Here is a 26,640-nt window from a genome sequence, read left to right as displayed (position 1 = left end):
TCTCCACACTCATGTGCTTTATTTCATGGTGAGATATTCCTGATGCAAGGTTGAAAGAGGCTATTGGGATGGTGTAAGCACGGGCTTGCCCTGACTGAAGCCGATCTCCTCCATTACAAAGTCGTAGCAATCATTGTACTGTGCATCAGGAACATCTCGCCATGAGAGACACGGGAGATGTTCCCGAGCTACTGGGAATGGGTTTGGATCTATTGACCAGAACACTTTGCTAGGCATATTCACCCTACTGTACATAGCATATATAACATCAATTGTACTTTACATCGGTGTTTGGCATCGATGCCGTTGCTCCAAAAAAATGGTGACACATCAGTGCCATGTTGGAAAAAATCGGTGCTCCAGAAAATGGTAACATGTTTGGAACCATTTTTTCCATAAAAGAAATGGTACTCCAAACCATGCCTTGGAAAATGAAAAGGCGTGATTTAGGGAAATGCCGAATTTGACATTTTCTCAATTTGGAGCTCGTTGTTGCAATCAAGTACATGATGTGGCAATGAGGTGGGTTTACTATAATGGGTACAGTACTGAAAACAGATTTGGAGCAGCGGTACCAAATAGAATGTGTTGCTGTTGCCCTATGAAATATCCTACATGGCAACAATATTTTCAAACAAAAAAACACCATTTTCTGCTTCCAACCCACACATATGCAGCACTATACAACATTGATACTAAACATATACTAAATATGTGTTTGATTTCGTTTACGTTTTTTCATTCAATGTTTATAATTTATTTGTTTGCAAAATTGAAAAAGACAATAATTACAACGTGTGTTATCATTTGTGGATGCTTTAAAAAATAACTTCCCACGTCTATCATTCTTGAAAAAGAACAATAGAGGAAAACCGTTGAAGTGGCACTTATATGGCAGCAGCGTTTATTGAATAAACGCCGACGGAACCAAAGACCGTGCACATCATCGATATTTTCGATGCGCGGCTGGATGAATGTAATCAGCAATTGTTGGCTTTGTAGATCCGGACTGGTTGGGAACTTTTGTCGGGAGGAGATCAAACTCAGGATTTCTCGTTATCTCGTATGGGTCATCACCGTAGGAAGGGACGATTCTGAAATTCGGGTCTCTAATCGCACTCTCGACCCGACGCGATAACGTTGCCAATAAACTATCTAAAGGCGCGTCATATTTAAACTACATCCGTAAACCCTAAATGCCTGCTGCCTTGCCGGTCCATCCGTTGCTGATACCCTGCACCACGAGCCCAAGCTTCCACTCCAAAACTCTAAACCACAAGTCCCACGGAGCTCGAAGGTCGATCACAAGCACCACTGAGATCTCATACTATTCCATGTCTTCCAAGCTCTGAACCCTGAAGTACATGCACAGCTAAAATGGGGATTCCTGGTTTCTATGGATGGCTGGTCCGAAAATACTCAGATGTTAAACAAAAAGTGCGTGAAGAATTCCCTGTCACCATTGATGGAGTTACAATTCCTGTCGATACTAGCATACCGAATCCGAATGGCATTGAGTTTGACAATCTGTATATTGATATGAATGGAGTTATTCATCCTTGTTTCCACCCAGAAGATCAGGTACCTCCTGAATAATTTCATTTTTATTTACTGTATTGTTTTTGCATATGAGAATTGATTTTATTTTTTCGTGTAATTTGTATCCAGCCTTCTCCCAAAACGTATGAAGAGGTTTTTAAGGCTATTTTTAAGTATATTGATCGCATTTTCTCATTAATTCGACCACGGAAACTTCTCTACCTTGCAATTGGTGAGTGCGATAAGGATTTCTAAAACCATTATGAGATTATGTATTTTGATATTGTTCGTACTGACCACGTACAGATGGCGTTGCACCGCGAGCAAAGATGAATCATCAGCGTTCGAGGAGATTCAGAGCTGCTAAAGATGCGGCAGAGAAAGTGAGTTTACTGGCTTCCATATTAGTTTGGTAATAGAAAAATAGTAGTGCTATCATAATTAGTTTTAATTTGCTTATTTTTCTAGTAATGCTACCAGCACTGTTTGACTCTCTCTACCAAGCACATTTTCAAACCCGCAATGGTTAATATTAGGCTGCCAGGATGGATGAGCTGAAAGATGTTGGATCAGATTTGGGAACTTCATCTGGTCTGGAGGAAAACAACAAAATGGATTCAAATGTAATCACACCTGGAACTGAATTCATGGCTTCACTTTCTTCAGCTCTTCGATACTACATACATTTGAGAATGAACTCGGATCCTGGATGGCGTAGTATCAAGGTAAACCTGAAGATCCCTGGTGCAACTATCTCTTGCTAATTGCTACTTCTTCTTCCCCCCTACTTTCTGCCTGTTTATGTGTGTATTGTCAAGGATTGTGAGTACCTTTTGGTTTGAATGAGAATGCAATTGGATTTTTAAGGTCATTCTGTCTGATGCAAGTGTGCCTGGGGAGGGAGAGCACAAGATTATGTCTTACATACGTTTGCAAAGAAACCTTCCGGGGTTTAACCCAAACACAAGACATTGTTTGTATGGTTTGGTAAGTATCTTTCCCCTTGTGGTGTATAGTTTTATAAACAATTTTATTGCCTAGTTCTCTTTGTCTAATAATATGCGATTATGCATTTGCACTCATTGTTTTAGGATGCTGACTTAATCATGCTTGCACTGGCTACTCATGAAGTACACTTTTCAATTCTCAGAGAGGTTTGCTCGTGTGGAGATTTTAGAACAGTCTCCTTTTTGAATTCTATTAGTTTATCTTCAATTATTAGAAACAAGTGGAAGAACTAGGTAGCTTATTTCAATTATTGTGCAGGTTGTACGCAAGCCTCACGTGAAAGGTAATAAAAGTGTGACAGATAGGAGAAAGAAAATACGAAAAAGAGGCAGAGTGCAGGACAAGAATAAAACTTCAAGGTTTGAGGTTGGTGCTTCTTCTTTTTCTATTTTTAAATTTTCCTTTTCCTTTGCCATAAGTGTTAAACTAAAATGTTGATATCGTGAAACTGCAATTCTTGGTTGGTGCTTTTTCTTTATTTCTTTCTTCTTTTTAATCTTTGTAATAATTTGTACTTTATATGAAGGTAAAATCATATTCATGAACAATAGATTGAATTATGCATAAATATACACATTGACAACAGAAGTAATACATTGTAGACAATTAATGTTAATGGTTGAGGTATACATCACCATTTTTCTATTAAAAAGTCTTTTTAACATAAGAGCTGAGAAAAACAAATATCTTGTTTTCTAGAGAGAGGGAAACTAAGGTGTTGTTGGTCTTGGTGCTGGGGTAGACTTTTACTTTGTGCTTTTGAAAGCGCAAAACAGGTTTCTATCGTTTTATTATCTGTTTTCTTCTGTGAAACACATTTGGCAAAGCAGGCATTCAAAACATGCTTTTCAAAGTAAAAGTAAAATGTAGCATTTGGATGCAACATGTTATACACACGTAATTTATCAAAAAAACATGTTATACACGTGTAATACCCTATATTTCACATGCCAAAATCTATGTTAAGAATTATTGACTGTTGCATACGCAATTGGTCTTCCTACACACATGTGTCACTGAATATATTGATGTATCAAATGCCATGTTGCAATTGTCTATGATGCCATGTGGCATTGATTTTTGGTGCCAATTGGCCAAACAATTAATAAGAAATATGATATTGATATTGAAAAAAAATGTCAAATGACATTCCCACTTCTGACTATTGACAATATCCAAATGACAAGTTTGCCACATGTGCCCTACATATCACCTATCACACAATTAAATCTCAACCATATTCATGTGTACCACTTAACTGTAAATCTAATAGCAATTACATGGAAGATAGGAGACAAATATTAAAACACAGTTGAAAAAGTTCAAGTAACATCTATAAATGAACTGGCTGTCGGTCACTATCAGTCAGCATTAGTGGTAATCCTCTTAGTCCTTGCCCCATACCTGAAAATCATCTTCTCTTAATCAATAACAGTATTCCTCCTTCGGTGCTTCCCTTTCTTTCTTCTTCTCCCACTCCTCCATTGCCCTCTTTATTGCAATTCATTAATTGCCTTTTATAGGCCTTCAAAGGTGGACTCTTGCTTAATGCCACCATGATTTGGTGAGTGAGTTCTCCTACTTCTAACCTGTGAAGGTTCAGCTCATTGGTGTTGTTATTCATATCTGCATGTGGGTAAGCTGATTTATTGGATTTCCACTTCTGTGAAGTTCAGAAAACTAAGCTTGTCTTATTTGTTTCAGTCTTGTTCCTGGTGGAGGTTGTAACCCCGGCTGCTTTCAGACTGCCTTCTTGGGTCTGATTTCAGTCTGTATTTGAGTTTTGATTTGAATAAAGTTTCATTACCTTTTACAAAAAAAAGTTATTCATATCTGCATGTGGTTGCCAACAAGGTTTTAAATATTGATATGATATGTCCGATACGAGGGATATTGTATTGGTATTGGTCAATGGTGGCGTAGGATACTTTGTGAATAGAAGCATATTCCGTGAGTTGTATGTATCAAATCGATACAGGTGTATATCAGTCTATATCACATTGTATTGATAGATGCACATCGATACATTGTGTTTACTTTCTATATTTTATGGAAGACATTGATTATGAATATATTTTTTTGTGGGCTCTTTCCATTGTCTTAGTTGAGTTTACACATTTTCTAATGTCTGCTCACATTTTAATTCTCTTTATTTTTTTTTTTTATTACAGTTCCTCAACATTTGGGTTCTTAAGAGCTGTATAGCGAGTGAAATGAGAATACCAAATGGAACCATTCAGGCTGACTTGGAACGTTTGATTGATGATTTTGTTTTGATCTCTTTATTTGTTGGAAACGATTTTTTACCACAACTTCCAGGCTTAGAAATCTCTAAGGTCTGTGCAATTAAGATGCTTATGCTTTACTGATTAAGTTGGTCATCTGAATGATTTTCACCTATGCTAGGAAACTGTGTACCTCTGAGACGGATAGATTGGTTTACACCATTCTTACTTTTATATGCCTATTTTTCCAATTCATTGAAAGTGGTCCTTGTATGTGGTATAGCTGTGTTTCTTGCGAAAAATGTCTTTATAGTTACTATCTTCGTGATAGGGGGCAATAGAACTACTTATGGCTGTTTATAAAGAAGAATTTGAACGAATGGGAGGCTACCTAACAAATTCTTTTGAGGTATGTAATAATGTGGCCTCTGGCCATTTAGTGGTTCATTGTGTTAGATGTTTATGGTGCTAAGTTGCAATGCCTAATTTTGTTGTTATTCTGTTCAATGATTAAAAATACACTTCTCTGTTAATATCTTCCTAATTTTCTCCATTTGATGCTCTCCTTTTAAGGTTTAATGTATAACCAGTAAAATGTTAAGCCATTTGCTAAAAAAATTGTTTATTAGTAATTTAGTACCACAAGTTGATCCATGGAGGAAGAAAAATTCAATATGTTATGGTGGTATTCAGATGTGTATGTATACTTTACTTTTTGTGTTTATTATATATAATATCGAATATTCCATTTTATTCTTTATTTTGTATTGGATTTTATTTGGTGTTATAATCTAGGATGCCTGGGTACCTGTAAAAGGGTGCCATATTATGTTGGATACTTGAATTTTTAGTGTAAATTTTATATCCTACACACAGTTTCTGGCCACATCCTTTCCTTGTCCTGGTAACATTGGTTTTAAGTTTTCTGTTTATCATTTTCTGACGTGGTTTGTTTCTTGTTCTTTACTGTAGGTAAATTTGAAACGTGTGGAACACTTCATACAAGCTGTTGGATCCCATGAGAGTGCCATTTTCAGCAAACGTATCAAGGTTCTAATTTCTAACTTTATGGTTCTCATTCAACTCATTGGGGTATCCTAGTCTTTCAAGACTGTGCTTATGAAAATAGAAATGTCTTAGTGCCCTTCCAGAATATCTGTGTTTGTTCTCCAACCATTTTCCTTTCAGTGAGTGTGACTTTATTAAGTAGGTTAGTAAATAATGCTTCAGAAGCAAGGTTCAAAATATCGGTAGGGGCATATCGGCCTGTATCTTCTCCAACTGGTTCAGAGGGGTTGATTTAAGGCCCTTCTAGCCCCTGAACCAGGTCAGACCCCAAAACACCCCCTGTAGGGATGTATCCGGAAGCTGCTGATATGATACATATCGGCCGCTACAGCCTGATATGTATTGAAATTTTGAATTTTGTTCAGCAGATGCTATATTTTATCTGGCTTGCTACTAATATACCACTGCAACAATCTCAATGTTGTTCTGGTGCAGAAAGCTCAGATGGCCCGCTTTCTGGAGTTGGCAAAGTCAAAGAGGAAACAACGTCGTAAGCCTGATAAATGGCTTAAATTTAAGCAAAAAGTGTCTTCTCAGTATTCCTGGTTATTGCCTAAGGTGTGGCTTAAACTTTTTGAGTCTCATAAAATGAGCCATTACATACCCATGTATTAATATAATTGGTGGCATATTTTTTTTGTTGTAATTGGTAGCATATTCATTTTATAGAAATCTATCAAGCACTGAAAATACTTGTACTGATAATGTTCTATTGATGCACCTCTCCAAAAAAATGTTCAAATGAAGCTACAGCCTGTTTCAAAAGAGATCCAGATCACCAACAACAATGCATCGGATGCTGCAAATACATTAATTGAGGTCTCAAATTTCAGATTTATGTTTTATCTACTTTAAAAGCATGTAGATCACTATTTGCAATCCTATGCGGGACTCAACCCTAGCTTCAACAGATTAACTTAGAAGAGGTTAACTTAGAAGAAGTAGGTTGCAAAGAAAGGTACTATGCCGAGAAATTTGAAGCAAAGACTAAAGATGACTATGTGCAAATTCGAAGTGACACGGTAATAATTATCAATTTGAATTTTTTCTTTTTATTCTGTTGTTTTTATGAATTCTTTCCTTAAATATGGGTTTGCCATGTTTTCAATTTTTTAATAATCAATAGTAAAGCTTACAATTTTTAAATTATATTGTCAGGTCTTCAAGTATATTGAAGGGATTTGCTGGGTCATGCACTATTACTATGAGGGAATATGCTCTTGGCAATGGTGTGAGAATAATTTTTTTCTTTATTTTTAATGTTTATTTTTCATATGCCACAGATTTCTCCTCTTGCAAGTTTTGATTTTGCTTTGTCATAGTTATCGTAATGGATGTTTAATGTGGGTTTCCTTATATTCTTGTTATGAGAAATATGATGATTCATTTAGGAAAGTAGGGATTATGGTTTACCAGTCTAGTAACTCTAGTTACAGCTGTGGAAATAAGCAGGTATTGAGGGAGGGGAACATAGACTGAATGGTGGCTAATGCTAAGATAAAATAAAATAAAATAAAACTTATCAGTGAAATGAAATAAAATAGTGATGAATAGTAAAAAGAAAAATATATGAGAACTTGTTCATTGACAAGCTTGGATGCAGTTGTATATGTCTAGTGTACTAGTATTATATGAAAGAGATGGAGGAAGACTTTATTGAGGAAGTTCAAGGCAAGGGCAATACTGTTTCTGTTCAAGGAGTTGAAAATTGAGAGGCATCCAAGCTTGAAGATTTGAGAAGCAAAGAAGGTAACATTTCTGTTTGTCGGTTTAGAGGTGATCAAGTAGCTGGAGAACTTTGTGTGGGAGGCAAGTTTGAAAGGAAAGCAAGTGGTGTGGAAGGAGCCAAGGTTTAAAATGTTGCAAAATTTTGGAAATGTCGCTCGACATATGTTGGTGTTGAGACCCACCAACATGAACTTTCACATGAATTAAAGAAATACAATATATCGGTCGACAAGACCCCCCTTTCAACTAATGCTATGCATCTTTATTCTTCTTAATATAAAAGTTTTTTATTAAAAATAAAGAAAAAATGAGATCCCCCCTTCCTCTTCATCCTCCTCCCTTTCCTCCTCCTAACCCTCCTCCTCTTAAGGAGGCTTACACCTCCTTGTGTTCAGGAAGCTTACGCCTCTTGCGTTCTGAACTACGCCCCATGCCTCTAGGTAGTGGAATGCCTCGTGTCATGCCTCCGTGTTTTAAAACATTGTCATTTAGATGGGCTGCTATTGTTAGAGTTAGGTTGATTTTTATATTAAAAGATAAAAGGACTATTATGTCCTTATTATACAAAAAATGCAAGGTTTAGAATTTCACGATGTATAAACGTGTAGAAATGGCCAATTTCATTCCTTTTCGTTCGTATCAGACTGTATTGGCTCTAAAATTCAAATTTTATTTCCCTCCCTCTCTCTCAATTAAACCACTCTTAATTGTCTTACAAAATCACTTTTAATCAAGTCTTAAATGCTATTAAAGGCAACACTCAATTTTGAAATTTGAATGAAATGCAACATTTAAGGCTACATTTAAGACAATATTCAAATTTGGATTTGAATTTGGCATGCCACTAAAGTAGCCCATTTAAAATCACAAATAAGAGGATAATATGATTCGAACCCTAGTTGTTAACTTATAATGATCACAATTTGACCACAACTCCATATCCTAATTGCTTATCATAATAATACACATTTTGATTCTTAAGTAACTTTTCTCCTCTTAATGGATGACTGTCAATAAATGCTAATATTGCTTATTAACATTTATAAATTAATATATATTAACACAAAGTATATTTATTTTCTACAAATTAAGATATATATATATATAATTATATATACACATTTTAGTTTTTCTCCATCAATTTTCAATGGTTACTAATTATGTCTCAAAAAACTCACACATCTCAAAATTCTCTTGTGGTTGGACAAATAATCCTTTGCTTCAATGGAGAAGATAGTATCATCTGCATATTGGAGGTGAGAGATCTAAATTTTCTCATGTCCCACTGAGAAGCCTTTTTTAGAGCTCCAGATCACCTGCTTTTTCAATAAGGCATCCAGAATTTCTGCTATCAGGGTAAATAACAGGGGGGATAGTGGACATCCAAGCCTCAATTCTCTAGAAGCCTTGAAATAATCAACAGGGGTCCCATTTATATGGATAGAGAACGAGCCTGAACAAATACAACCTTTCATCCAACTAATCCATGTTTCCCCAAACCTCTTAAGCTCCATAAACTTCCAAAGACAATTCCAGCTAACCCAGTCATAAGCTTTCTCCAAGTCTAGGGGTGTCAATTGGACCGAATTTGGTCCAATCCAATCTGGTCCAATATGAGTCCATTACAGATGGACTAGTTCCAATCCAATACGATGAATGCTCTGGACCATTTTGGACCAGTCCAATTCAATCTTGGGACCGCCCAATCTGTTCAAACTGGTTTTAATTTAGATTGGTTGCAAGTGAAACCTGGTCCATTGACACCTGCATTCTTATCTTTTATCAATGGACTGAATATTGGTTCAACCTGATCCAATCCAATATAAATCCATTATGGATTGACCAGGTCCAATCCAATGCAGTAAATACTTGGACCATTAAGTCTGGTCTGTCCAATTCAATATGTGTTATTGGTTTGTCCAATCTGTCCAAATTGATTTTGATTTTGACGGTGTGAAACCCAAAACCGGTCCATTAACACCCCTATCCAAGTCTATTTTACAAATCACCCCACTTGAATAATCAACAGGAGTCTACTGTGTTGTACGTCTTCACAAGTTATCTTGTTTCTCTCCGTCCAGATTGATCACAGCACAGCTGGTGGAATAACTCCCCGTCCAGATTGACAGACCGGCTAGATACCAGCACCATAGTTACTCCATCAGCTCTTTTGGGAAGCAGAACTGCACCCCAAACAACCCCAATGACTTCAGCCACAACTCGCTTGCATTTTTGCAATGTATGAATATATGTTCCACTCCTTCTGAATCTTCACAACACATTACACAGTTGTCAAGGTGATGCTAGGTGGCAAGGCGCCCTTGGAGTCTTGCCTTGCCTAATCACCAAGCAGTTTTGCACTTTCTATTATAAAATACTTTTTTTTTCTTTATTTCTTGAGATTATAATTATAAAATAGAGATTATTAAACTAAAATATTCATTTTGTGTTTGTATATACTAATGTCTTTATTATTTTCTTATTTGTTAGGGTCTAATCAACACAAACATTGCTAAATGCTGTATTGAACCCTCAAAGACTTCAAAACCTGAACCAATAAGGGTTCAGCCCCTATATATATTTGAATTTTCTTTCAGAATATGTTGATTTTCTATACTGTAGCACGAATGAACTCTATACTATTCTTATGGCAATTATGAATAATTATTAAGGAAATACGGTTATGGTACCTAGGGAAGTACCCTAGGATCTATATTTTTTACTTAAAATAATCCATTGCCTAGGCAACTAGGTGACAAGGCACCCCCGTCACCTAGCCTCACCTTGGTGCCTTGAACACTATGATTGCACATCTACTAGGCTCCACCATCATTCCTCTCTTCCCCAGAGTTTCAGTTGTTAAGCACTTCCCCATGATGCTATCCATGTAAAGAAGGGGGCTTTGGGAGGAGCTTCCAAATTCCAAACCCTGTTCACTGAAAACTCTCCCTCTTCAAAACAGTCTATTGTAAAAAGACTTCACTGTGAAGGAGCCAGACTTCTCCCATGCCCAAACCCATTTGTCACTTGATCTGTCCACCTTGAATAAGCTCAAGATTTGCATCAATTCTACCCATTGTTCTATTTCCCAGTCATTTAAATTCCTTGTGAAAGTGGAGCACCATTCTCCTACCTCTTGTTCCTGGGAGGAAAGCTTCGAAACTGAGCAAATTTGTCTTTGAGAGGTGACTATTGCCACAAAATGTATCTTGCCAGAACCTGATTCTTGTCCCATCTCCTACAACTGGTTTAGTTTCTTTCTTGAAATATCTTTCTGATTTCTGAATGCTTCTCCACATTGCACAAACATAGGAATAAAATAAAACATTCTTTTGATCAAAGTTAATTTTCCACCCTTTGGCAAATATCTTAGCTTCCAAGAAGCTAACTTCCTCTCAATTCTTTCCACCACTGGCTCCCAAATCGTTTTGGAAGTACATCTATCTCTAAGTGGCATCCCTAAATATTTAGCCAACAATTTCCTAACTTTGCATCCTACTACTTTAATACTTTTGCCAGTTCCTATGTTGGATCCATCATCCATCATCATTATTTTGCTTTTATGTAGGTTAACTTTTAGGCTGGAGACGGGTTCAAACCAAGTAAAAATTATTCTAATTATCTCCATATGTTTATGGGAAGCATTAGCAAAGAAGATTGTTTCATCCACATATGGTAGTAGAGCTATTTCCACACCATCTCCCTCCTTGGAACCCTCTAGGGCACCTCCCTCAACCACTCAAGACACCATTGTGCTGAGGGCCCCTGGAACTGTGAAACTTTCCTGCTGATCTGCCATTAATCAAGACTGAGAAGCTTGCTGTGGTATTGCAGATGTTCATCCAGTACCTCTACTTCCTACCAAAGTTAAACCTAATGAGCATGTAGTCTAGGAAATCCCAGTTTCCATGGTCAAAAGTTTTCTCTTCCCCACTTCTTTGCCTTGAATCAATTAACTTATTTGCTATTGAAATGCCATCAACAGACCTGGCAAAAAGTTGACCCAACCTGCGAACCCGACCCAACCCAACCTGAAAAAACAGGGTTAGGGTCTCATATTTCGCTACCCGAATTTGAGAATAACCCGACTAGACCCAACCCGGAAAAAACTAGGTTGGGTTGGGTCAACCCGCTGACCCGATTGTCAGGTCTAATTGGGACTATTTATGAATTGTTAGAAGTTTCCACTTTAATTTTTACTATCTAGTCTTTACTCTTTATTGTTTACTCCTTGAATTGTTAAATGTTCAAGTTTTTTTTTATTTTATTTTTCGAATTTTAAGGTTAATTTCTTTAATTTTGGCATTTTTCATGTATGTTCTCTTTATTTTTTAAAATTTCAGTTATTTTTGGGATGACCTGAATTGACCCATGGGTTAACCCTAACCCGAACATTTAGGGTTAGGGTCTAGCATTTGACAACCCAACCTGAAATTCAACCCAAAGTGTCTTGACCCAACCCAAACCCGACCTACCCAACCCAATTGCCAGGTCTATCCACCAATGATCTGTGTCTGCCTTCACCATCACTCTTTTCATCCTCTTTGGCAATACATTTGCATTAACTTTATTCACACTGCCGATTGGACTTGTTGGTCTGAAGTCTTTTAAACCTACCATGTCTTTCTTCTTAGGAATCAGAGTTAAGAAAGTGGAAATCATGGAAAACTTTCAATAGAAATCCATCTCCATAGAAAAGATGAAATTTAATCTTTTAAACCTACCACCTCTTTCTTTGGTCACACTAAGAATTTCTTCTTCATAGAAAACTGCCTTTAGTTGACCGACATCTTCTTGAGATCAATGTTTTAAAATGTGGAGTCGTCACGAGGCATTCCACTACCTAGAGGTGTGAGGCAGAAGAAAAGGAAGGAGGGTTTCATTTTTCTATATTTTTAATAAAACCTTTTATATTAAGAAGAATGAAGATGCATAGCACTAGTTGAAAAGGGGGGGGGGGGTCCTGTCGAAATTGGGCTGCATTGAATAGGGGGGCTGGGGGGTGTAGCCCCCCTGCCAAGGGGGCTTTGCCCCTGTCCCACTTAACTTCCACTTATCTTTTCTTTTCTTGTCTTCCCTTCCCGTTTTTCTTCTCTTTCTTTCTTTTTCTTTCCCTTTTCTTCTTTTCCTTTTCTTTCTATTTTTTTCCTTTTTTTGTCTTTTTATATGAGATGTGCATAAGGCACATGAGGCATACGCCTCTAGTATGCCTCATTAAAAAAGCATATGAGGCACACACCTTAGAGGTATCAACACCTCTGGCATACACCTCAGGGCATTTTGGGGATGCCACGCCTCCAGGCGTACGCCTCCCACGCCTTTTAAAACACTGCTTGAGATAAACTTCTAAATTTCAGCCCACCCAGCTTTGGTCTCCTTGTCCACCCCTACAGGGATTTTTATTGAAATTGATGAGTACATTTCTAATTCTTTCCTCCCCGTCAATTACCTCTTCCCCTTCTGTCTTCTCCTCCCATCCTTCTGGGTCTTAGTCACAGAAGGATATTCTGTCAGGTTGTTCATTACTTGTATGAGATTAGAGTCATCCTTTCTCTGTTTCTTACCCAAAACCGATGTTTCACAATAAGTGTGAGTCTTATGACAAGTTTTGTTCTTGTACATCCTCTTGTTTACACTCTTGTTATTGATGTATTCTGTTACTTGCTTCTCAAAAGAATAGAATTTGCATAATGTGAATCATATAAACCATAATATTCATGAATCAAATTGTAATGTGGACATGATAATTGTATCGTTTTCCACGGAAAGGATCAAATCAGGTTAGGACCGTAGGACCCTCCTTTGAGTGTCAGACCATTGGTTAGGGAAACCTCATTAAGGGTAGATGTCTAAACCAATGTTTTAAAACGTGGAGGTGTGACGCAAGGCGTTCCACTACCTAGAGGTGTGAGGCGTAGTTCAGAATGCAAGAGGCGTAAGCCTCCCGAACACAAGGAGGCTTACGCCTTCTTAAGAGGAGGGGGTTAGGAGGTGGATGAAGAGGAAGGGGGGATCTCATTTTTTCTTTATTTTTAATAAAAATCTTTTATATTAAGAAGAATAAAAATGCATAACATTAGTTGAAAGGGGGGGTCTTGTCGAAGCGGAGACTTTCTTTCTCCTTATCTTTTCTTCCCTTCTCTTTCCTTTCCTTTTCTTTCCTTTTCTCTTTTTTTCTTCTCTCTCTTTTTCTTTCCCTTCCCTTTCTTTTCCTTTCCTTTTTTTGTTTTTTTTTCTGTCTTTTTATATCAGACGTGCATGAGGCATACGCCTCTAGCATGCCTCATGGAAAAAGCACAAGAGGTGTACACCTCTTGCACCTGAGGCGTACGCCTCAGAGGTGTCAGCGCCTCTGGCATACGCCTCAGGGCGTTTTGGGAGCGCCTCGCCTGGAGTGCCTCCAGGCGTACACCTCCCACGCCTTTTAAAACACTGGTCTAAACGACTCATGCAGGCAAATTCCCAAATCCGTTAATTTCCTAGCTGAAAGTTTAGCCAGGGCAGGTGTTGCTAGGCAGTGGTGGCATTGGGAGATGCAAGGTTCAGGGTTGTGCTGAAAGTTTATGATTTTTATTTATTTATTAAGTATGGTCAGTTTTGTGCTGTTTCTTTGTAACGTGCCTGCTGTCTGTTAGGGCAGGTCAAGTCATTTTTTATGATCATTATTAGACATTGCTGTTAATTTCATAAAAAAAGTATGGCTAGGAATGGGAACCCTTGGGATAATGAATCATACTGTAAAATGTAAAGTTTTAATATTTATCAAAAAGATCGTAAAAGTTTACAAATATGGCTTTCATGTGTTGCAAATCTTGACCAGTGGAGGGAATGTCAATTATGTATTCCTTTCTAGATTCTTCATTTTGACGTACATAATTATATTGTCCCTGATTTTGATTGCATTGTATTCAATACATTTCTTTTGAGTGTGGGTTGGAATTCAAATGCTTTATTATTGTACTTGTTTTGTCCTTGATTCCATTGCATTTTATTCCAATCATTTAATTTGTAATTTTGCAGGTTTTATCCTTATCATTATGCTCCATTTGCTTCAGACTTTTACGCACTTGATCAATTGAATATCCACTTCACACTAGGGGAACCATTTAAGCCATTTGATCAATTAATGGGTGTATTGCCGGCTGCAAGGTTGACAATTTGGTTCATCTTTTTTTATTCTTTTATTTTTATTTAACAACTCTGTGTGTGATCCAATTTGTATATGTGTAGTGCACATGCACTCCCTATATTTTACAGGAAATTGATGACAGACCCATCGTCACCTATTATAGATTTTTATCCAACTGGTAGGATATACCTGTCTATTTCTGCTTTACATTAAATATTGCAAGTATTGATAAGAGCAATGGTGGTATTATATGGACTCTGAGGCATGATGCCTTAAAGCAACGAGGGGCAAGAGGGTTCTGTGTTTTGCCCTTTTGTGCTTTAAAGTCTCCATGCCAGTCCTGTGTTGATAATATCATTTTTTGTGATTACTCATTGTAGAAGCTAACATTGAGCTTGAATGGCAGATTTTGAGATTGATTTGAATGGAAAACGTTATGAGTGGCAGGTAATGGTTTGTTCTGTTTTAGTTTTATATTACATAGGTCAACTTTATCATCAAATATGTTTTCTTGTATGGCATTTTGTGAAACATCCTGAAAACTGGCATCTTTATGTTTGCTGATGAAATTATGAGATCCCCTATGAAAATCAAGACCTTCATGTCATACTTGTCAAAATCATATCGTAAATCGTAACCGTATCGTAAATCATAGGATTGTTTCTATTTTTTACAAACTTGTCAAAAATTAAATATATGTACTCAACACAATAGAAGTTATTTTTAGTATGTGAAAAGACTAAACATATATGGAAAAGAGTTTTTTAAGTCATTTCTAGCATATATGTACCTAATACAATAGAAGTCTAAGATGATATAATGGAGTTTGACTTGAAAGTCAAATAGCCCACATATAATGGCTCTTTATCCAACACATGACAGAAAACAAACTTAATATATAGTCTTAAATAATGTGAATAAATCAATTTCTAGTAAGGTCTTTAAAACAAGTCACCCTTGACAAAACTAAACATAAACAAAACAAAATGACAAAGTAGAGAACTAATTCTTAATTGAATTGATTTGAATCACAATGAATCACATGAATCATATAAATCATAAGATGTACGAATCAAATTGTAGGATTCAAACAAAAATCGTAACATTTTTGCATAAAATGATTCAGACATAAGATTCAAATCAAGACCCATGGGGTTCATGATTCAAATCGTGAATCGTAAGATTTTAACAACATTAGGCATGTAGTGATTTCAACGGATAGATCCAAAGCCCTTGAACCAGATGGCTTCACCATGGCTTTCTATCAAGATTGTTAGAATGTGGTAAGAGAAGACCTTTGTGCTGTGTTTTAGGAATTTGAAGTTAATAGCAAAGTAAGCCCTGGAGTTAATGCCACTTTAATAGCTCTAATCCCTAAGAGAAAAGAAGCAAAAAACCCTAAAGATTTTAGGCCGATTAGTTTGGTGACTAGCATTTACAAAATCCTGGCTAAAGTGTTATCCTTGAGGATTAAAGTAGTGCTACCTTCCATCATTAGTCAAGCACAGGGAGCTTTCGTGCAAGGGAGAAATAACAGATCAGATTCAATAGCGAATGAATGTGTGGAGGATATGAGAAAGTCTGGAAAGCATGGGTTTGTTTGTAAGCTGGACTTAGAAAAGGCTTATGATCTAGTGGATTGGAGCTTCTTACTAGAAATCCTAGGGTGTTGTGGGTTTGGAGTCAGATGGTGTAACTGGATAAAGAGATGCATAAGTTCTTGCCATTTTTCGGTCTTGGTTAATGGGGTAGTCAAGGATTTTTCCCAGCTCTTAGAGGTTTAAGGCAAGGTGACCCCCTTTCCCCTTTTCTTTTTACCCTAGTTGCAGATGTCTTTAGTAGCTTGATCTTGAAGGCAGACAGGGAATGTGTAGTGAGAGGCTGGAGGATAGGAAGGAATGGGATTAGGGTGACTCATTTACAGTTTGCTGACCTAATAATCTTTTGTGAAGGGGGTGATAGGGGAACAATAAGTAATCTCAAGTCTTTGATAGAGTGCTTTGAGAGAGTATCAAATCTGAAAATAAATTTGGAAAAGAATTGTGTGGTGGGAGTGAATCTGGATGAGAGGACCCTCGAGTCAGTGGCTGAGTCTTTAGGTTGTCGTATTTCCTATTGGCCTTTACAGTATTTAGGTCTTCCTCTTGGAGCCAACCCTAAAGAGAGCACATTTTGGGCCCCGGTTTTAGAAAAGTTTGGGAAAAGGTTAGCCTCGTGGAAAAGGAACTATATTTCTTCAGGGGGTAGAGTTACCTTATTGAGAGCTTCCTTAGCAAATCTAACGATTTATTATTCCTCTGTGTTTAGGATTCCGGTCAGGGAAGCCAAGAAACTAGAGAAATTTTCTATGGGAGCCAGGGGAGGAAAAAAAGGACCACATAATAAATTGGGGAATAGTGTGTAGGAGGAAAGAGGAAGGTGGATTGGGACTGGGGAATTTAGTTTTGAAGAATAAAGCACTCCTAGGAAAATGATTGTGGAGATGGCCCCTAGAACAGGAGGGACTTTGGCATGAGGTGATAGCTAGCATACATGGCAGTTTGGGCAATGGATGGGATGCTGGTGTATCGCGTCAAGCCACTGTGGCAACTCCTTGGAAAGCAATTCAGAGTATTCTTCCTCCTTTCCTCAACTGTATCAGGTATGATGTCGATTCTGGTACTTCTGTTTTGTTTTGGGAAGACATCTGGGTGGGCAATTCTGCCCTTAAGGACAGTTTCCCTTCTCGCTATTCCATTTCTTGCTACAAGGGTAAAACAATTTCTCATTTTCTCCCATCATCTAATACTCTATCTTCTTTGAGTCGGGACTTTGGGTTTCGTAGGGGTTTGAGGGATCATGAACTATCTTATGTGAGACTTTGGTGTCCAAACCCAAAAGGTTACTTCACATTTGCTTCCTTTTTCAAGTTCCTTTGCTCTCCCTCGGGACAAGTGGGGTTCCCAGCTAAGGAAATTTGGTCTAAACCTGTACCTCCTAAAATTACTATGTTCTGCTGGGAGGTTTTCTATAGGAAATTCAACACTTCAGATCTACTGCAGAAGAGAAGGCCTTCTATGTGTTTGTCTCCTAATTGGTGTGTACTTTGCAGGGCTAATGGTGAGGATTGCTCTCACTTACTTTTAACTTGCCCCTTTTCTGATGCTATTTGGGTTTGGATCTTTGCTTTGTTTGGTTGCAGATGGATTATGACTACAGCCATATATCAGATCTTTGATCCTTCCTTCTTTGTGTGGCCCACAAAAACTGTTTAAACAATGTGGAGAACCATTAGAGCTGCTGCTCTGTGGACAATTTGGGAAGAAAGAAATGCGAGGAACTGGAGGGCTGTGGCTAGTAGCAGTAACAGAAAGAACAGGGTACTAGATGTGTGGGTACTCCCTTCAGAAGACTGGACAAAGCTGAGTTTTGATGGTAGCAGCCAAGGAAATCCAGGGCCTTCAGGGATTGGTGGGGTGCTGAGAGATAAAGATAGTAACATTTTAGTTTTGTTCTCAGGCTCTGTGGGTATAGGAGACTCTATCAGAGCTGAGCTCCTAGCGGCAGTACAAGGCATTCAGGTTGCGGATCAGTTAGGAGTTCAGAATTTGATTATTGAAGGAGACTCCAAAGTTGTTGTGGGTTGGCTAAAATATCCAGATTCAGTGATCTGGTGCTACAGGGGTATTATGAGGAAAGCTAAATGGTTCTCAAGGAACATGAATGCTATTTTTCAGTGGGTGGGTAGAACAGCTTACACCATAGCGGATGGGTTAGCTAAACAAGGGGTATAAAGGGAACAGTTATTTTGGGCAGCTTTGTAAATTTTTGTTACTAGTCTGAGGTAGTACATTGTTGCTATTGTGGAGAGGTACCAGCTCATGCCCCTCCTTTGCTAACATTTTGTAAAAGCGTCCCACCAAACTAATTGGTCTGTAATCCTTTGGGTGTAAAGCTTCTTTCTTCTTGGGATTATTGCAATAAAAGTGGCATTTGTACCTTGATTTACTTTTCCTTCAAACCAAAATTCGTTAAAAACATCCAATAAGTCAGCGTTGATTAAATCCTAGCATTTTTGGTAGAAAACAATGTTTTTTTTTTGATAAATGATTAAAATTTTATTCAATAAAATCAATAGGATATTACAATACAGCCTTACCAGCTCATGCCCCTCCTTTGGGAAGGCTGTATTGTAATATCCTATTGATTTTATTGAATAAAATTTTAATCATTTATCAAAAAAAAACATTGTTTTCTACCAAAAATGCTAGGATTTAATCAACGCTGACTTATTGGATGTTTTTAACGAATTTTGGTTCGAAGGAAAAGTAAATCAAGGTACAAATGCCACTTTTATTGCAATAATCCCAAGAAGAAAGAAGCTTTACACCCAAAGGATTACAGACCAATTAGTTTGGTGGGACGCTTTTACAAAATGTTAGCAAAGGATTACAGACCAATTAATTGGGAGTTCCTTTTGGAGATTATGGAAAAGTTGGGTTTTGGAAAAAAGTTGATAAAAGGTTGCATAAGCTCATGCCACATATCTATCTTAATCAGCGGTGTATCAAGAGATTTCTTTACAAGCAAAGAGGGGATTGAGGCAAGGTGACCCTCTTTCTCCCTTGCTCTTCATGTTGGTAGCTGATGTGCTAAGTAGAATGATCTCAAAGGCAGATGAAAATAATGTTATAAGGGGTTGGAGAGTAGGGAGGCAAGAAGTAGATGTGACACACATCCTTTTTGCAAAATGATATTATCATCTTTTGTGAGGAAGTGGGGATTTGTGGAGAAATCTGAAAGAAATCATCTCTGCTTTTGAGTCTAGCTCCAGATTGAGAATAAACTTGGGGAAGAGTTATCTGGTAGGGGTAAATACACAAGAGGAAGAGGTAGAAGCTTTAGCTGATTGCTTGGGTGTCAACTAGACTCTTGGCTGTTAACCTACTTAGGTTTACCCTTGGGTGGAAACCCAAAATCTATTTTTTCTTTTTTTTGAAGCCAGTCTTGTAGAAGTTTACAAAGAAGCTTGCAGTCTAGAAGAGAAACTATATCTCTTTGGGGGGGAGGAAGGATTACTTTGATTAAATCGACCCTTGCAAATCTTCCAATTTATTTCCTCTCCACATTTTGAATCCCAACCAAAGTAGCATGGAAGCTAGAGAAAATCATGAAAGATTTTTCTTTCATGGAGGAGAATATGGAGTAAGCCTATTCCCCCAAAAGCCCAAGCCTTCTGTTGTGAAGTCTACCTGGGGAAGATAAATACCTGTGATATGCTCCAAAGAAGAAGGCCAAACAAATGCCTATCCCCCCATATGTGGATTTTATGTTAAGGCAAATGGTGAAACTACTCACCACTTACTACTATCCTGCTCTTTTGCAAATTCTGTTTGGTCGTGCATCTCTTCTCTGTTTGGTTGCAGGTGGGACCCTCCACAGGCCTGTGTGACACTTTTCAACCCAGCTTTCTTCAGGCAAGAAAAAAAGAGAGGAAGATTGCTATGGAAGACAGCAAGGACAGCAACATGGTCACCATGGGAGGAAAAAAAATAAAGATTGTTTAAAGACGAGGCAAGGAGCATGGAGGACATTATTGAAAGCATAAAGATCAAAACAGCAATCTGGGTAAATTCCTTGGAAGCTTCCAAATTGATGGGAGTAGATGATATTATTAAAGCCTGGTATGAAGTGGCAAATTCAGCAGCTGTGAAAGACGGAGTAGTCTTGCACTGGAAGCCTCTTCAACCAAACAGACTAAAGCTCAATTTTGATGGAAGCTCTCTAGGAAATCCTGGGCTGTCAGAAATAGGAGTGTTCAGGGGTGAAGCAGGGAAAGTGATAACTTATTTCAAGGCCTGAAACTAGAAAAACAGCGGGGTTTTAAGAATATAAAAATAGGTGGTTCAAAATTAGTAATTTCCTTATTTATCAAAGAAAATAGTAATTTCCTGGATGGATGACGATAATCCAGGTTGTGGAAGTTCAGAGTTCAGACATCTAATAAGAGAAATAAAGTGCTTAGCTAAGGATCTTGATGCAAGGTTCAAATGGGTCAAGAGAACAGCAAATGGGATGGCCAACACTTTGGCAAGGCAGGGGGGGGGTACATAGGGGGATCAACTATTCTGGGCAGACTTGGGATAACCTTGTAAATTGGAAAAAACTGTGCTTTTCTTTTGTCTAATTTTGATCTGAATCTGTATTCTCTTATCTCATAATGAAACGAAATACATTTGATTACGGATAAAAAAAAACAATTAATAAAATTTATCAAATTTCTTCTTTTCCTGTGAAATCTCTAAAATTTAGTGTCTTTGCTAGCTACAAAATGCTTCCTGGATTACTGATGCTGCTGCTTTCAAAATTAAGCTTTATTAGATTTAAATTGCTTCTACGAGATACCAAATGAGAAGCATGTTAAGTCCCTGAGGTAGAGAACATTGGAGCATTCTCTATCATCAATCAGTAAGTGCACGGTTCACATTTCATTATTGGTGGGCATTTTTCCATGCATATGGAAAAATTATAGAGATGGTCGTTAATTTCACTAAGATATTGGGAAAATCTAGAAACTCATGATTTTTTTTCTAAAAACATGGAATTAGTTTATAAATCTTCAAGGAATCTTTCAAAGAGAATGTTTTCTCTTTGTCTCTCTCCTTCAGTCTTTTAGCCATATTCACTAAATCAAATATGTCGCTTAGTTGCCAATTTGACTTTTGTCTATTAGGCAAGGTTCAAAATATCGATACAGCGGTCGGTCTAAGGCTGGTCTACCCCCTGAACCAGGTCACACCCCGATATAATCCCTGTAGGGGCATATCGTTAAGCCCCCGATACAATACGATATGCTCGATATGGGGCGTACGGTATCGAAATTATGAACCTTGCTTTTAGGTTATTGTGTTTTGATTAAATTGATAATAATCCCTTGTAATTATATGCATTGTCCTTTTTCTTTTGAATTATAGTGACTTGGTAAGTGAATCATATCAAATCTTTTAGGAAAGTATTTTTAAAAAATTATGATGATTTTAATGAAATATCGAAAGGCTTGTAAAATTTAAAACCTTAAATATATTGTCAAAATATAAAAAAATAGGAAAAACAGATTCCTGAATATTTTTGTATTGTTACCTAGAAAATTGGGGATATTTTGTGTAAATTTCACCAAATATCGCCAACATTGCATTAGAGACGACTTTTTGGATGAATACTTGACTATATTTTTTTGACGAAGGAATACTTGACTTGACTGTAGATTAACTAATAAATCTCCATAAGCAAATGAATATAGGAAGAAGAAAGAATGAATGGAGGAAGAGAGAAAAGAGGAAAAGAGATTCACATGTGAGATGTTCAAAATGGTTTTCTATGCCTCGCACGATCGTCACCTTGAAACATGAGGCTTGCACCTCTTTCTGACAAAGGCATAAGCTAATTCCAAAGATACGAGGCTTAAGCCTTGAGGCAAAATCTGAGAGCCTCTCCTCAAGGTGTAAGCCTTTCAAAACCATGCAGGCTGAGCGCCTGAGTGTAGATATTAAGGATGCCAAACCTTGCAAGTAAATAATTGAACTTAGGCTTAGCAAGTTCAATGTTGATCATGGTACTGGACTATGTGCCACGTAAATAATTGAACTTAGGCTTACCATTCTGATCATGGTAAACTGGATTTTGTGCCATGTAAGTTGTTGTTTGATTAGCACCATATGATTGTATAGACTATAGGCCCCTAAAAAATCTACTCTCAAATATGAAGAAGAGATTTCAGCCACAAAGCATTTTAAGCTGTAGCTTCACACTAGCTTTACAATATATATGACTACAATTGGCTGCTTTTTAGTTCTCCATGCTCATCTAATGTATCTGCCTAGTTTTACATAGATCGCCTTCTCGACTCTTACAACTATTTTCTTGTTTTGACAGACTATTTGTAAACTACCATTCATCAAGGAATCTCGCCTTCTTGCGGAGATTGCAAAGGTGGAACACACCTTAACGGTAATGTTTGAGTACTTTATGGTTGTTTGACTTTTTTTTTTTTTTTGGAACACTCCTTAACTGCCTTCAATTCTTGTTGTAGGATGAAGAAAAACAAAGAAACAATATAGGTTTGGATGTACTCTTTGTTCACACTGTACATCCTTTATCTGTGAAGATCTTCTCTTTCTATTGGAAAAAGAAAGATCATCCAAAGGTGTCTAAAGCTAAAGTCAAACAGAAAATTGATCCAGTATTGAGGTTTGTAAATCAAAACAATGCAAAATAAAATCCAAGTGTTGTCATTAAGGATGTAAACGGGTCGGGAACTTGGGATTCCATATGAATTTGATTCAACCTAAATCCAACCCACCCCACTCTATACCAAACCTCTCCATCCCCCAAATGCATCTATCTATACTCAACAAGGCTTTTTTCACAAATGTTTCAATCCCATTGGGGTAACAGATCATGTTCGTCATTGGTTAATCAACCCAAACCCAATCTTACATCTGATTAAGGTCAATCTTACCTTAGATCCAATAAGGTCAGATTAATATTCTTTTATCATTTATCCTGACCCACTGGTATCCCAAGTTGTGGCATGATATATTTTCATATTAGTCTAGAGATTTGTTCTTACAAGGGCCGAGCATGGGCCGGTTTGGTTTGTTTCCATGGCAGAACCTGGCACCTACCCTGTAGGGGTCAGTTCCAGGTTTTTGCAACCGGAACCTACCCTGTGAAGGTCGGGTTCCAGGGTTGGTTCTGGCCTTGGTGGTTCCGGGGTTGGTTCCAGGATCTGCCCGTGGAATCTGTTCTTTCTTTACTCTTCCCCCCTTTAAAAAAGGAAGCATGTTATTTAACAACTTTTTTTTCAATAAATATAATATATAGTTTAAAAAGTATATCATCTTTATTGATTAAATTGAGTAATTTAATGTGTATATTATCCATTATTGTTATATGGTTCAAAACTTATAACTTATATTTAAATTTTGTAAAGATTACCTTTTACATTACTTATTGTACTCATTCCAAATCAAGAGTTTGGAACCAGACCTTACCCTGTAACATATTGGGTAGTGTCGGTTCAAGGCCAATTCGAGGTCGGTTCCATTTGGTTCCAGGCAGACCCTACCTATTTGCTCACCCCTAGATTTGTTATTACTGTTACTGTACATTGTCATTGGTCAACCTTAACCCATATGTATATGTTTCTTCTATTTACATTTAATTATTTGATTTGTTATGAATTCACCATTACATATTTTATCTGAATGTTCAAAAACTAAATAACTTGAAGTTGTAGAGTACTTAAGCTGTCTTGGATCTGGCCCCCTCCTGCCACCACCCCCTGGAAAAAAAGAAAAACAAAATATACAGCTTTGCCTCAGTGATGTTGGGGTCATCTTCGTGTCTATTTTTTTGAACTGTGCCGACTATGATTTATTATTTTTCTAACAATATGGGGATTGCATGCAGTGGTGGAATGAATGGGTTCATGTGTATTTCTGATAAACCTGTTTGGTTTCTAGAAATTGATTCACCAATGGGAGACATGGAGAAAATAAGAAATAATAAAATTATGTAAGTTTCCTATTCATAGTTGTCTAGTTTTATTTCTTGAAATGCAAGTTATAAATTACCTTATTTTCTTTTGTGGTTGAGGGTTTTTTTTTTTTTTTGTTTCAGTTCTGTTTTCTACAAATGCCCTCGTTTTCACTGTCACATCCCTAGGCCTCCAAAAGGAGTTGTGTTTCCAAAGGTGTGTAGTGTCATTAATTCTTTTCTTCTACTTTCAGTTTTAATGATTCAATGCTTGAACATATGTAAAGTTAATGGCGGGCTTAACCAAGCCTCTAGCATCATTGTTAGCTTTAGTTAGCTAAATATAAGCTTTCAACAATTTTTTTTCTTTTACCGAAGTTTTAATGATTCAATGCCTGATATTTGTAAAGTGAACCACTTGCTAAAGCAATCCAGCTTTATCCCAGCTAGGGGTGTAATCGGGTTGAGTCGAGCCAAGTATTGAACTACTCGAGCTCAAGCTCGACTCGAGCCGATTATAAATAAATTAATATTATAAATTATAAATTAATCAATATCAGGTATATTAAAAATAAAAAAAGTATAAATAAATTAATATTATAAATAAAAATATATTTTAAAAATAAATTATAAATGTACTTATTTATTTTTTAAATAAGTTAATATAAAAAATTAATGTTTATTTATATTATAATTACAAAATATATTAAAAATATATTATTTTATTTTGATCTCGATTAGGCTCACAAGCCACTCGAGCCAGTTACTGTGAAGCTCGAACTCAATTGCTGCAAGCCATGTTGAGTATTTAGCGAGCCGAGCCCGAACAGCGCACAAGTATGCTCGGCTCACTTACACCCCTAATGCCAGCAGCCCTCTGAGCTTGAGCTTTCAAATGCTTGGACTAGAAAAATGAAAAATAAATAAATAAATAAATGCTGATTTACCCTCATCAGCTTACTAATTCATTCAATATGCACTCTCTTGGTTATTGTGTGGTTTTATTGCACAGTTGATAAAGAAGCAGGGTAAACTACCAGCAACAGTATTGTTACATGGGCAATCAGTTACACAGGGACCTATTTGTTCTGAAAGGTGAGAACTTCTAATGAAACCTCCTTTTACTTAAAAAGTACTTGCATGATCTTCCTGTATCCAGGGCACCTGTTTCGGTTTTGCTCCCTTAATTTTTTTCCTCTTATGCTTGTTAATATGTTTTTTCACGCAACCAGGTCCAGGTGCACCATTCTCAGTTCCAACTCAGACTCTGGTCAAGTAAAATTTGATCGTGAGTTCGTATTAGACCATCATACTGAAAAGCAGCAAAAAATCATGGGGCCTAGCCATGTCATGGCAGATGGCTCCTTCCATCTGTCGAACTCAAAAGAAGCAATTTGTGAGGAGATCGATGGTGGTATACAAAGTTCAAGTTGCATTACTGGCAACAAAATTCGAAAGAGAAAACGTGGAGAAAAGAAACAAGTGGACAATGGTTTTGATCTGGTAGGCATCATGGCAGATGGCTCTGTGTATCCGTCAAACTCGGAAAGAGATTGTGATGAAGAGATCAAAGACGGAAAACTAAGTTGCATGACTGACAGTGAAAATCAACAAAGGAAACAGGTGGACAATGGTTGTGAGCAGGTTGCCCAAGTCATTATCAAGAGTTCTGCATGTAAGCCAAACTCAACAGTGACAATTGGTGAGGAAATCCGTGATGATAAAGTAAGTCATATCATTGGCATCCAGTCTGAGAATAAGAAAAATAGGAAAAATGGTCTCGTAGAAGATGGCTGTTATCAGGTGGACCATGTCATGGGAAATGGCCCCGGATATCAATTGAACTCAAAGGAGACAGTTTGTGAGAAAGTGATAAATGATGGTGAAGCAAGCAGTACCACCGGCAGCCAGAATCTGAAAAGGAAGCGGAAGAAGAGGAAACAATTGAGCGATGGTTTTGATCAGGTGGCCCATGACATGACAGATGACTAGCGGAAAAGGAATAGTATGAAGAAACAAGTTGGTAATGGCTGCATAACTGAAAGGCTTCTGCATCTCACTGGCTACAAACTGAAGCAGAGATGGGAAAAGAAAACAGGTGGCCGATGATTGCGACCAGCAAAGCTTCACTATCGAGAAATAGAGTGAAGCGCAGTAAAACCCAATTTTGGTAGGGCAGGTGGATCGCATTTTTTATTACTTGGAATTTATTATAATTTATAACGAGTTCTCTCCGTCTCTGACCGGTGATTTTAATCATTGAGCATTGTTGACAAGCCATCCGGCAGGGTCAGGGTTTTGGTCTCCTCTGTTTCTATCAAGGTGGCAATTCTAAGAGATTGTACTGTGTTACTCTTTTGGATATGTATTGATATGTTAGGAAAACTCAAATAAATTTCAGAAAAATATGTATATCAATTACACTAA

The 26,640-nt window shown here is 37.3% G+C and overlaps 1 protein-coding gene across 9 annotated transcripts; it reads left to right on the top strand.

The window, feature by feature from the left end:
• Positions 1–917: 917 nt before the first annotated feature.
• Positions 918–26,640, top strand: LOC104606419 (5'-3' exoribonuclease 4-like). Of its 9 annotated transcripts, none has more exons than XM_088890215.1 (23): positions 918–1,581; positions 1,669–1,771; positions 1,846–1,922; positions 2,076–2,264; positions 2,407–2,526; positions 2,631–2,693; positions 2,806–2,913; positions 4,719–4,883; positions 5,104–5,181; positions 5,745–5,822; positions 6,276–6,398; positions 6,594–6,659; positions 6,767–6,862; positions 6,999–7,069; positions 14,589–14,717; positions 14,799–14,875; positions 15,104–15,144; positions 22,609–22,683; positions 22,766–22,923; positions 24,148–24,252; positions 24,358–24,430; positions 25,226–25,308; positions 25,446–26,640. In XM_088890215.1, the coding sequence occupies exons 1-23, from the start codon at positions 1,378–1,380 to the stop codon at positions 26,203–26,205; spliced, it is 3,042 nt and encodes a 1,013-aa protein (XP_088746341.1). In that variant the 5' UTR covers positions 918–1,377; the 3' UTR covers positions 26,206–26,640. The 9 variants fall into 9 exon arrangements, with proteins under 9 accessions (XP_088746341.1, XP_010269900.1, XP_088746339.1 ...); XM_010271598.3 differs by having other exon boundaries at positions 6,752–6,862; XM_088890213.1 differs by having other exon boundaries at positions 6,588–6,659.

The sequence above is a fragment of the Nelumbo nucifera genome, chromosome 6, assembly GCF_055504915.1.
Source record: "Nelumbo nucifera cultivar China Antique chromosome 6, China Antique-T2T, whole genome shotgun sequence".
Taxonomy (NCBI): Eukaryota; Viridiplantae; Streptophyta; class Magnoliopsida; order Proteales; family Nelumbonaceae; genus Nelumbo; species Nelumbo nucifera.
This window is presented reverse-complemented; position numbering and strand designations above follow the sequence as displayed.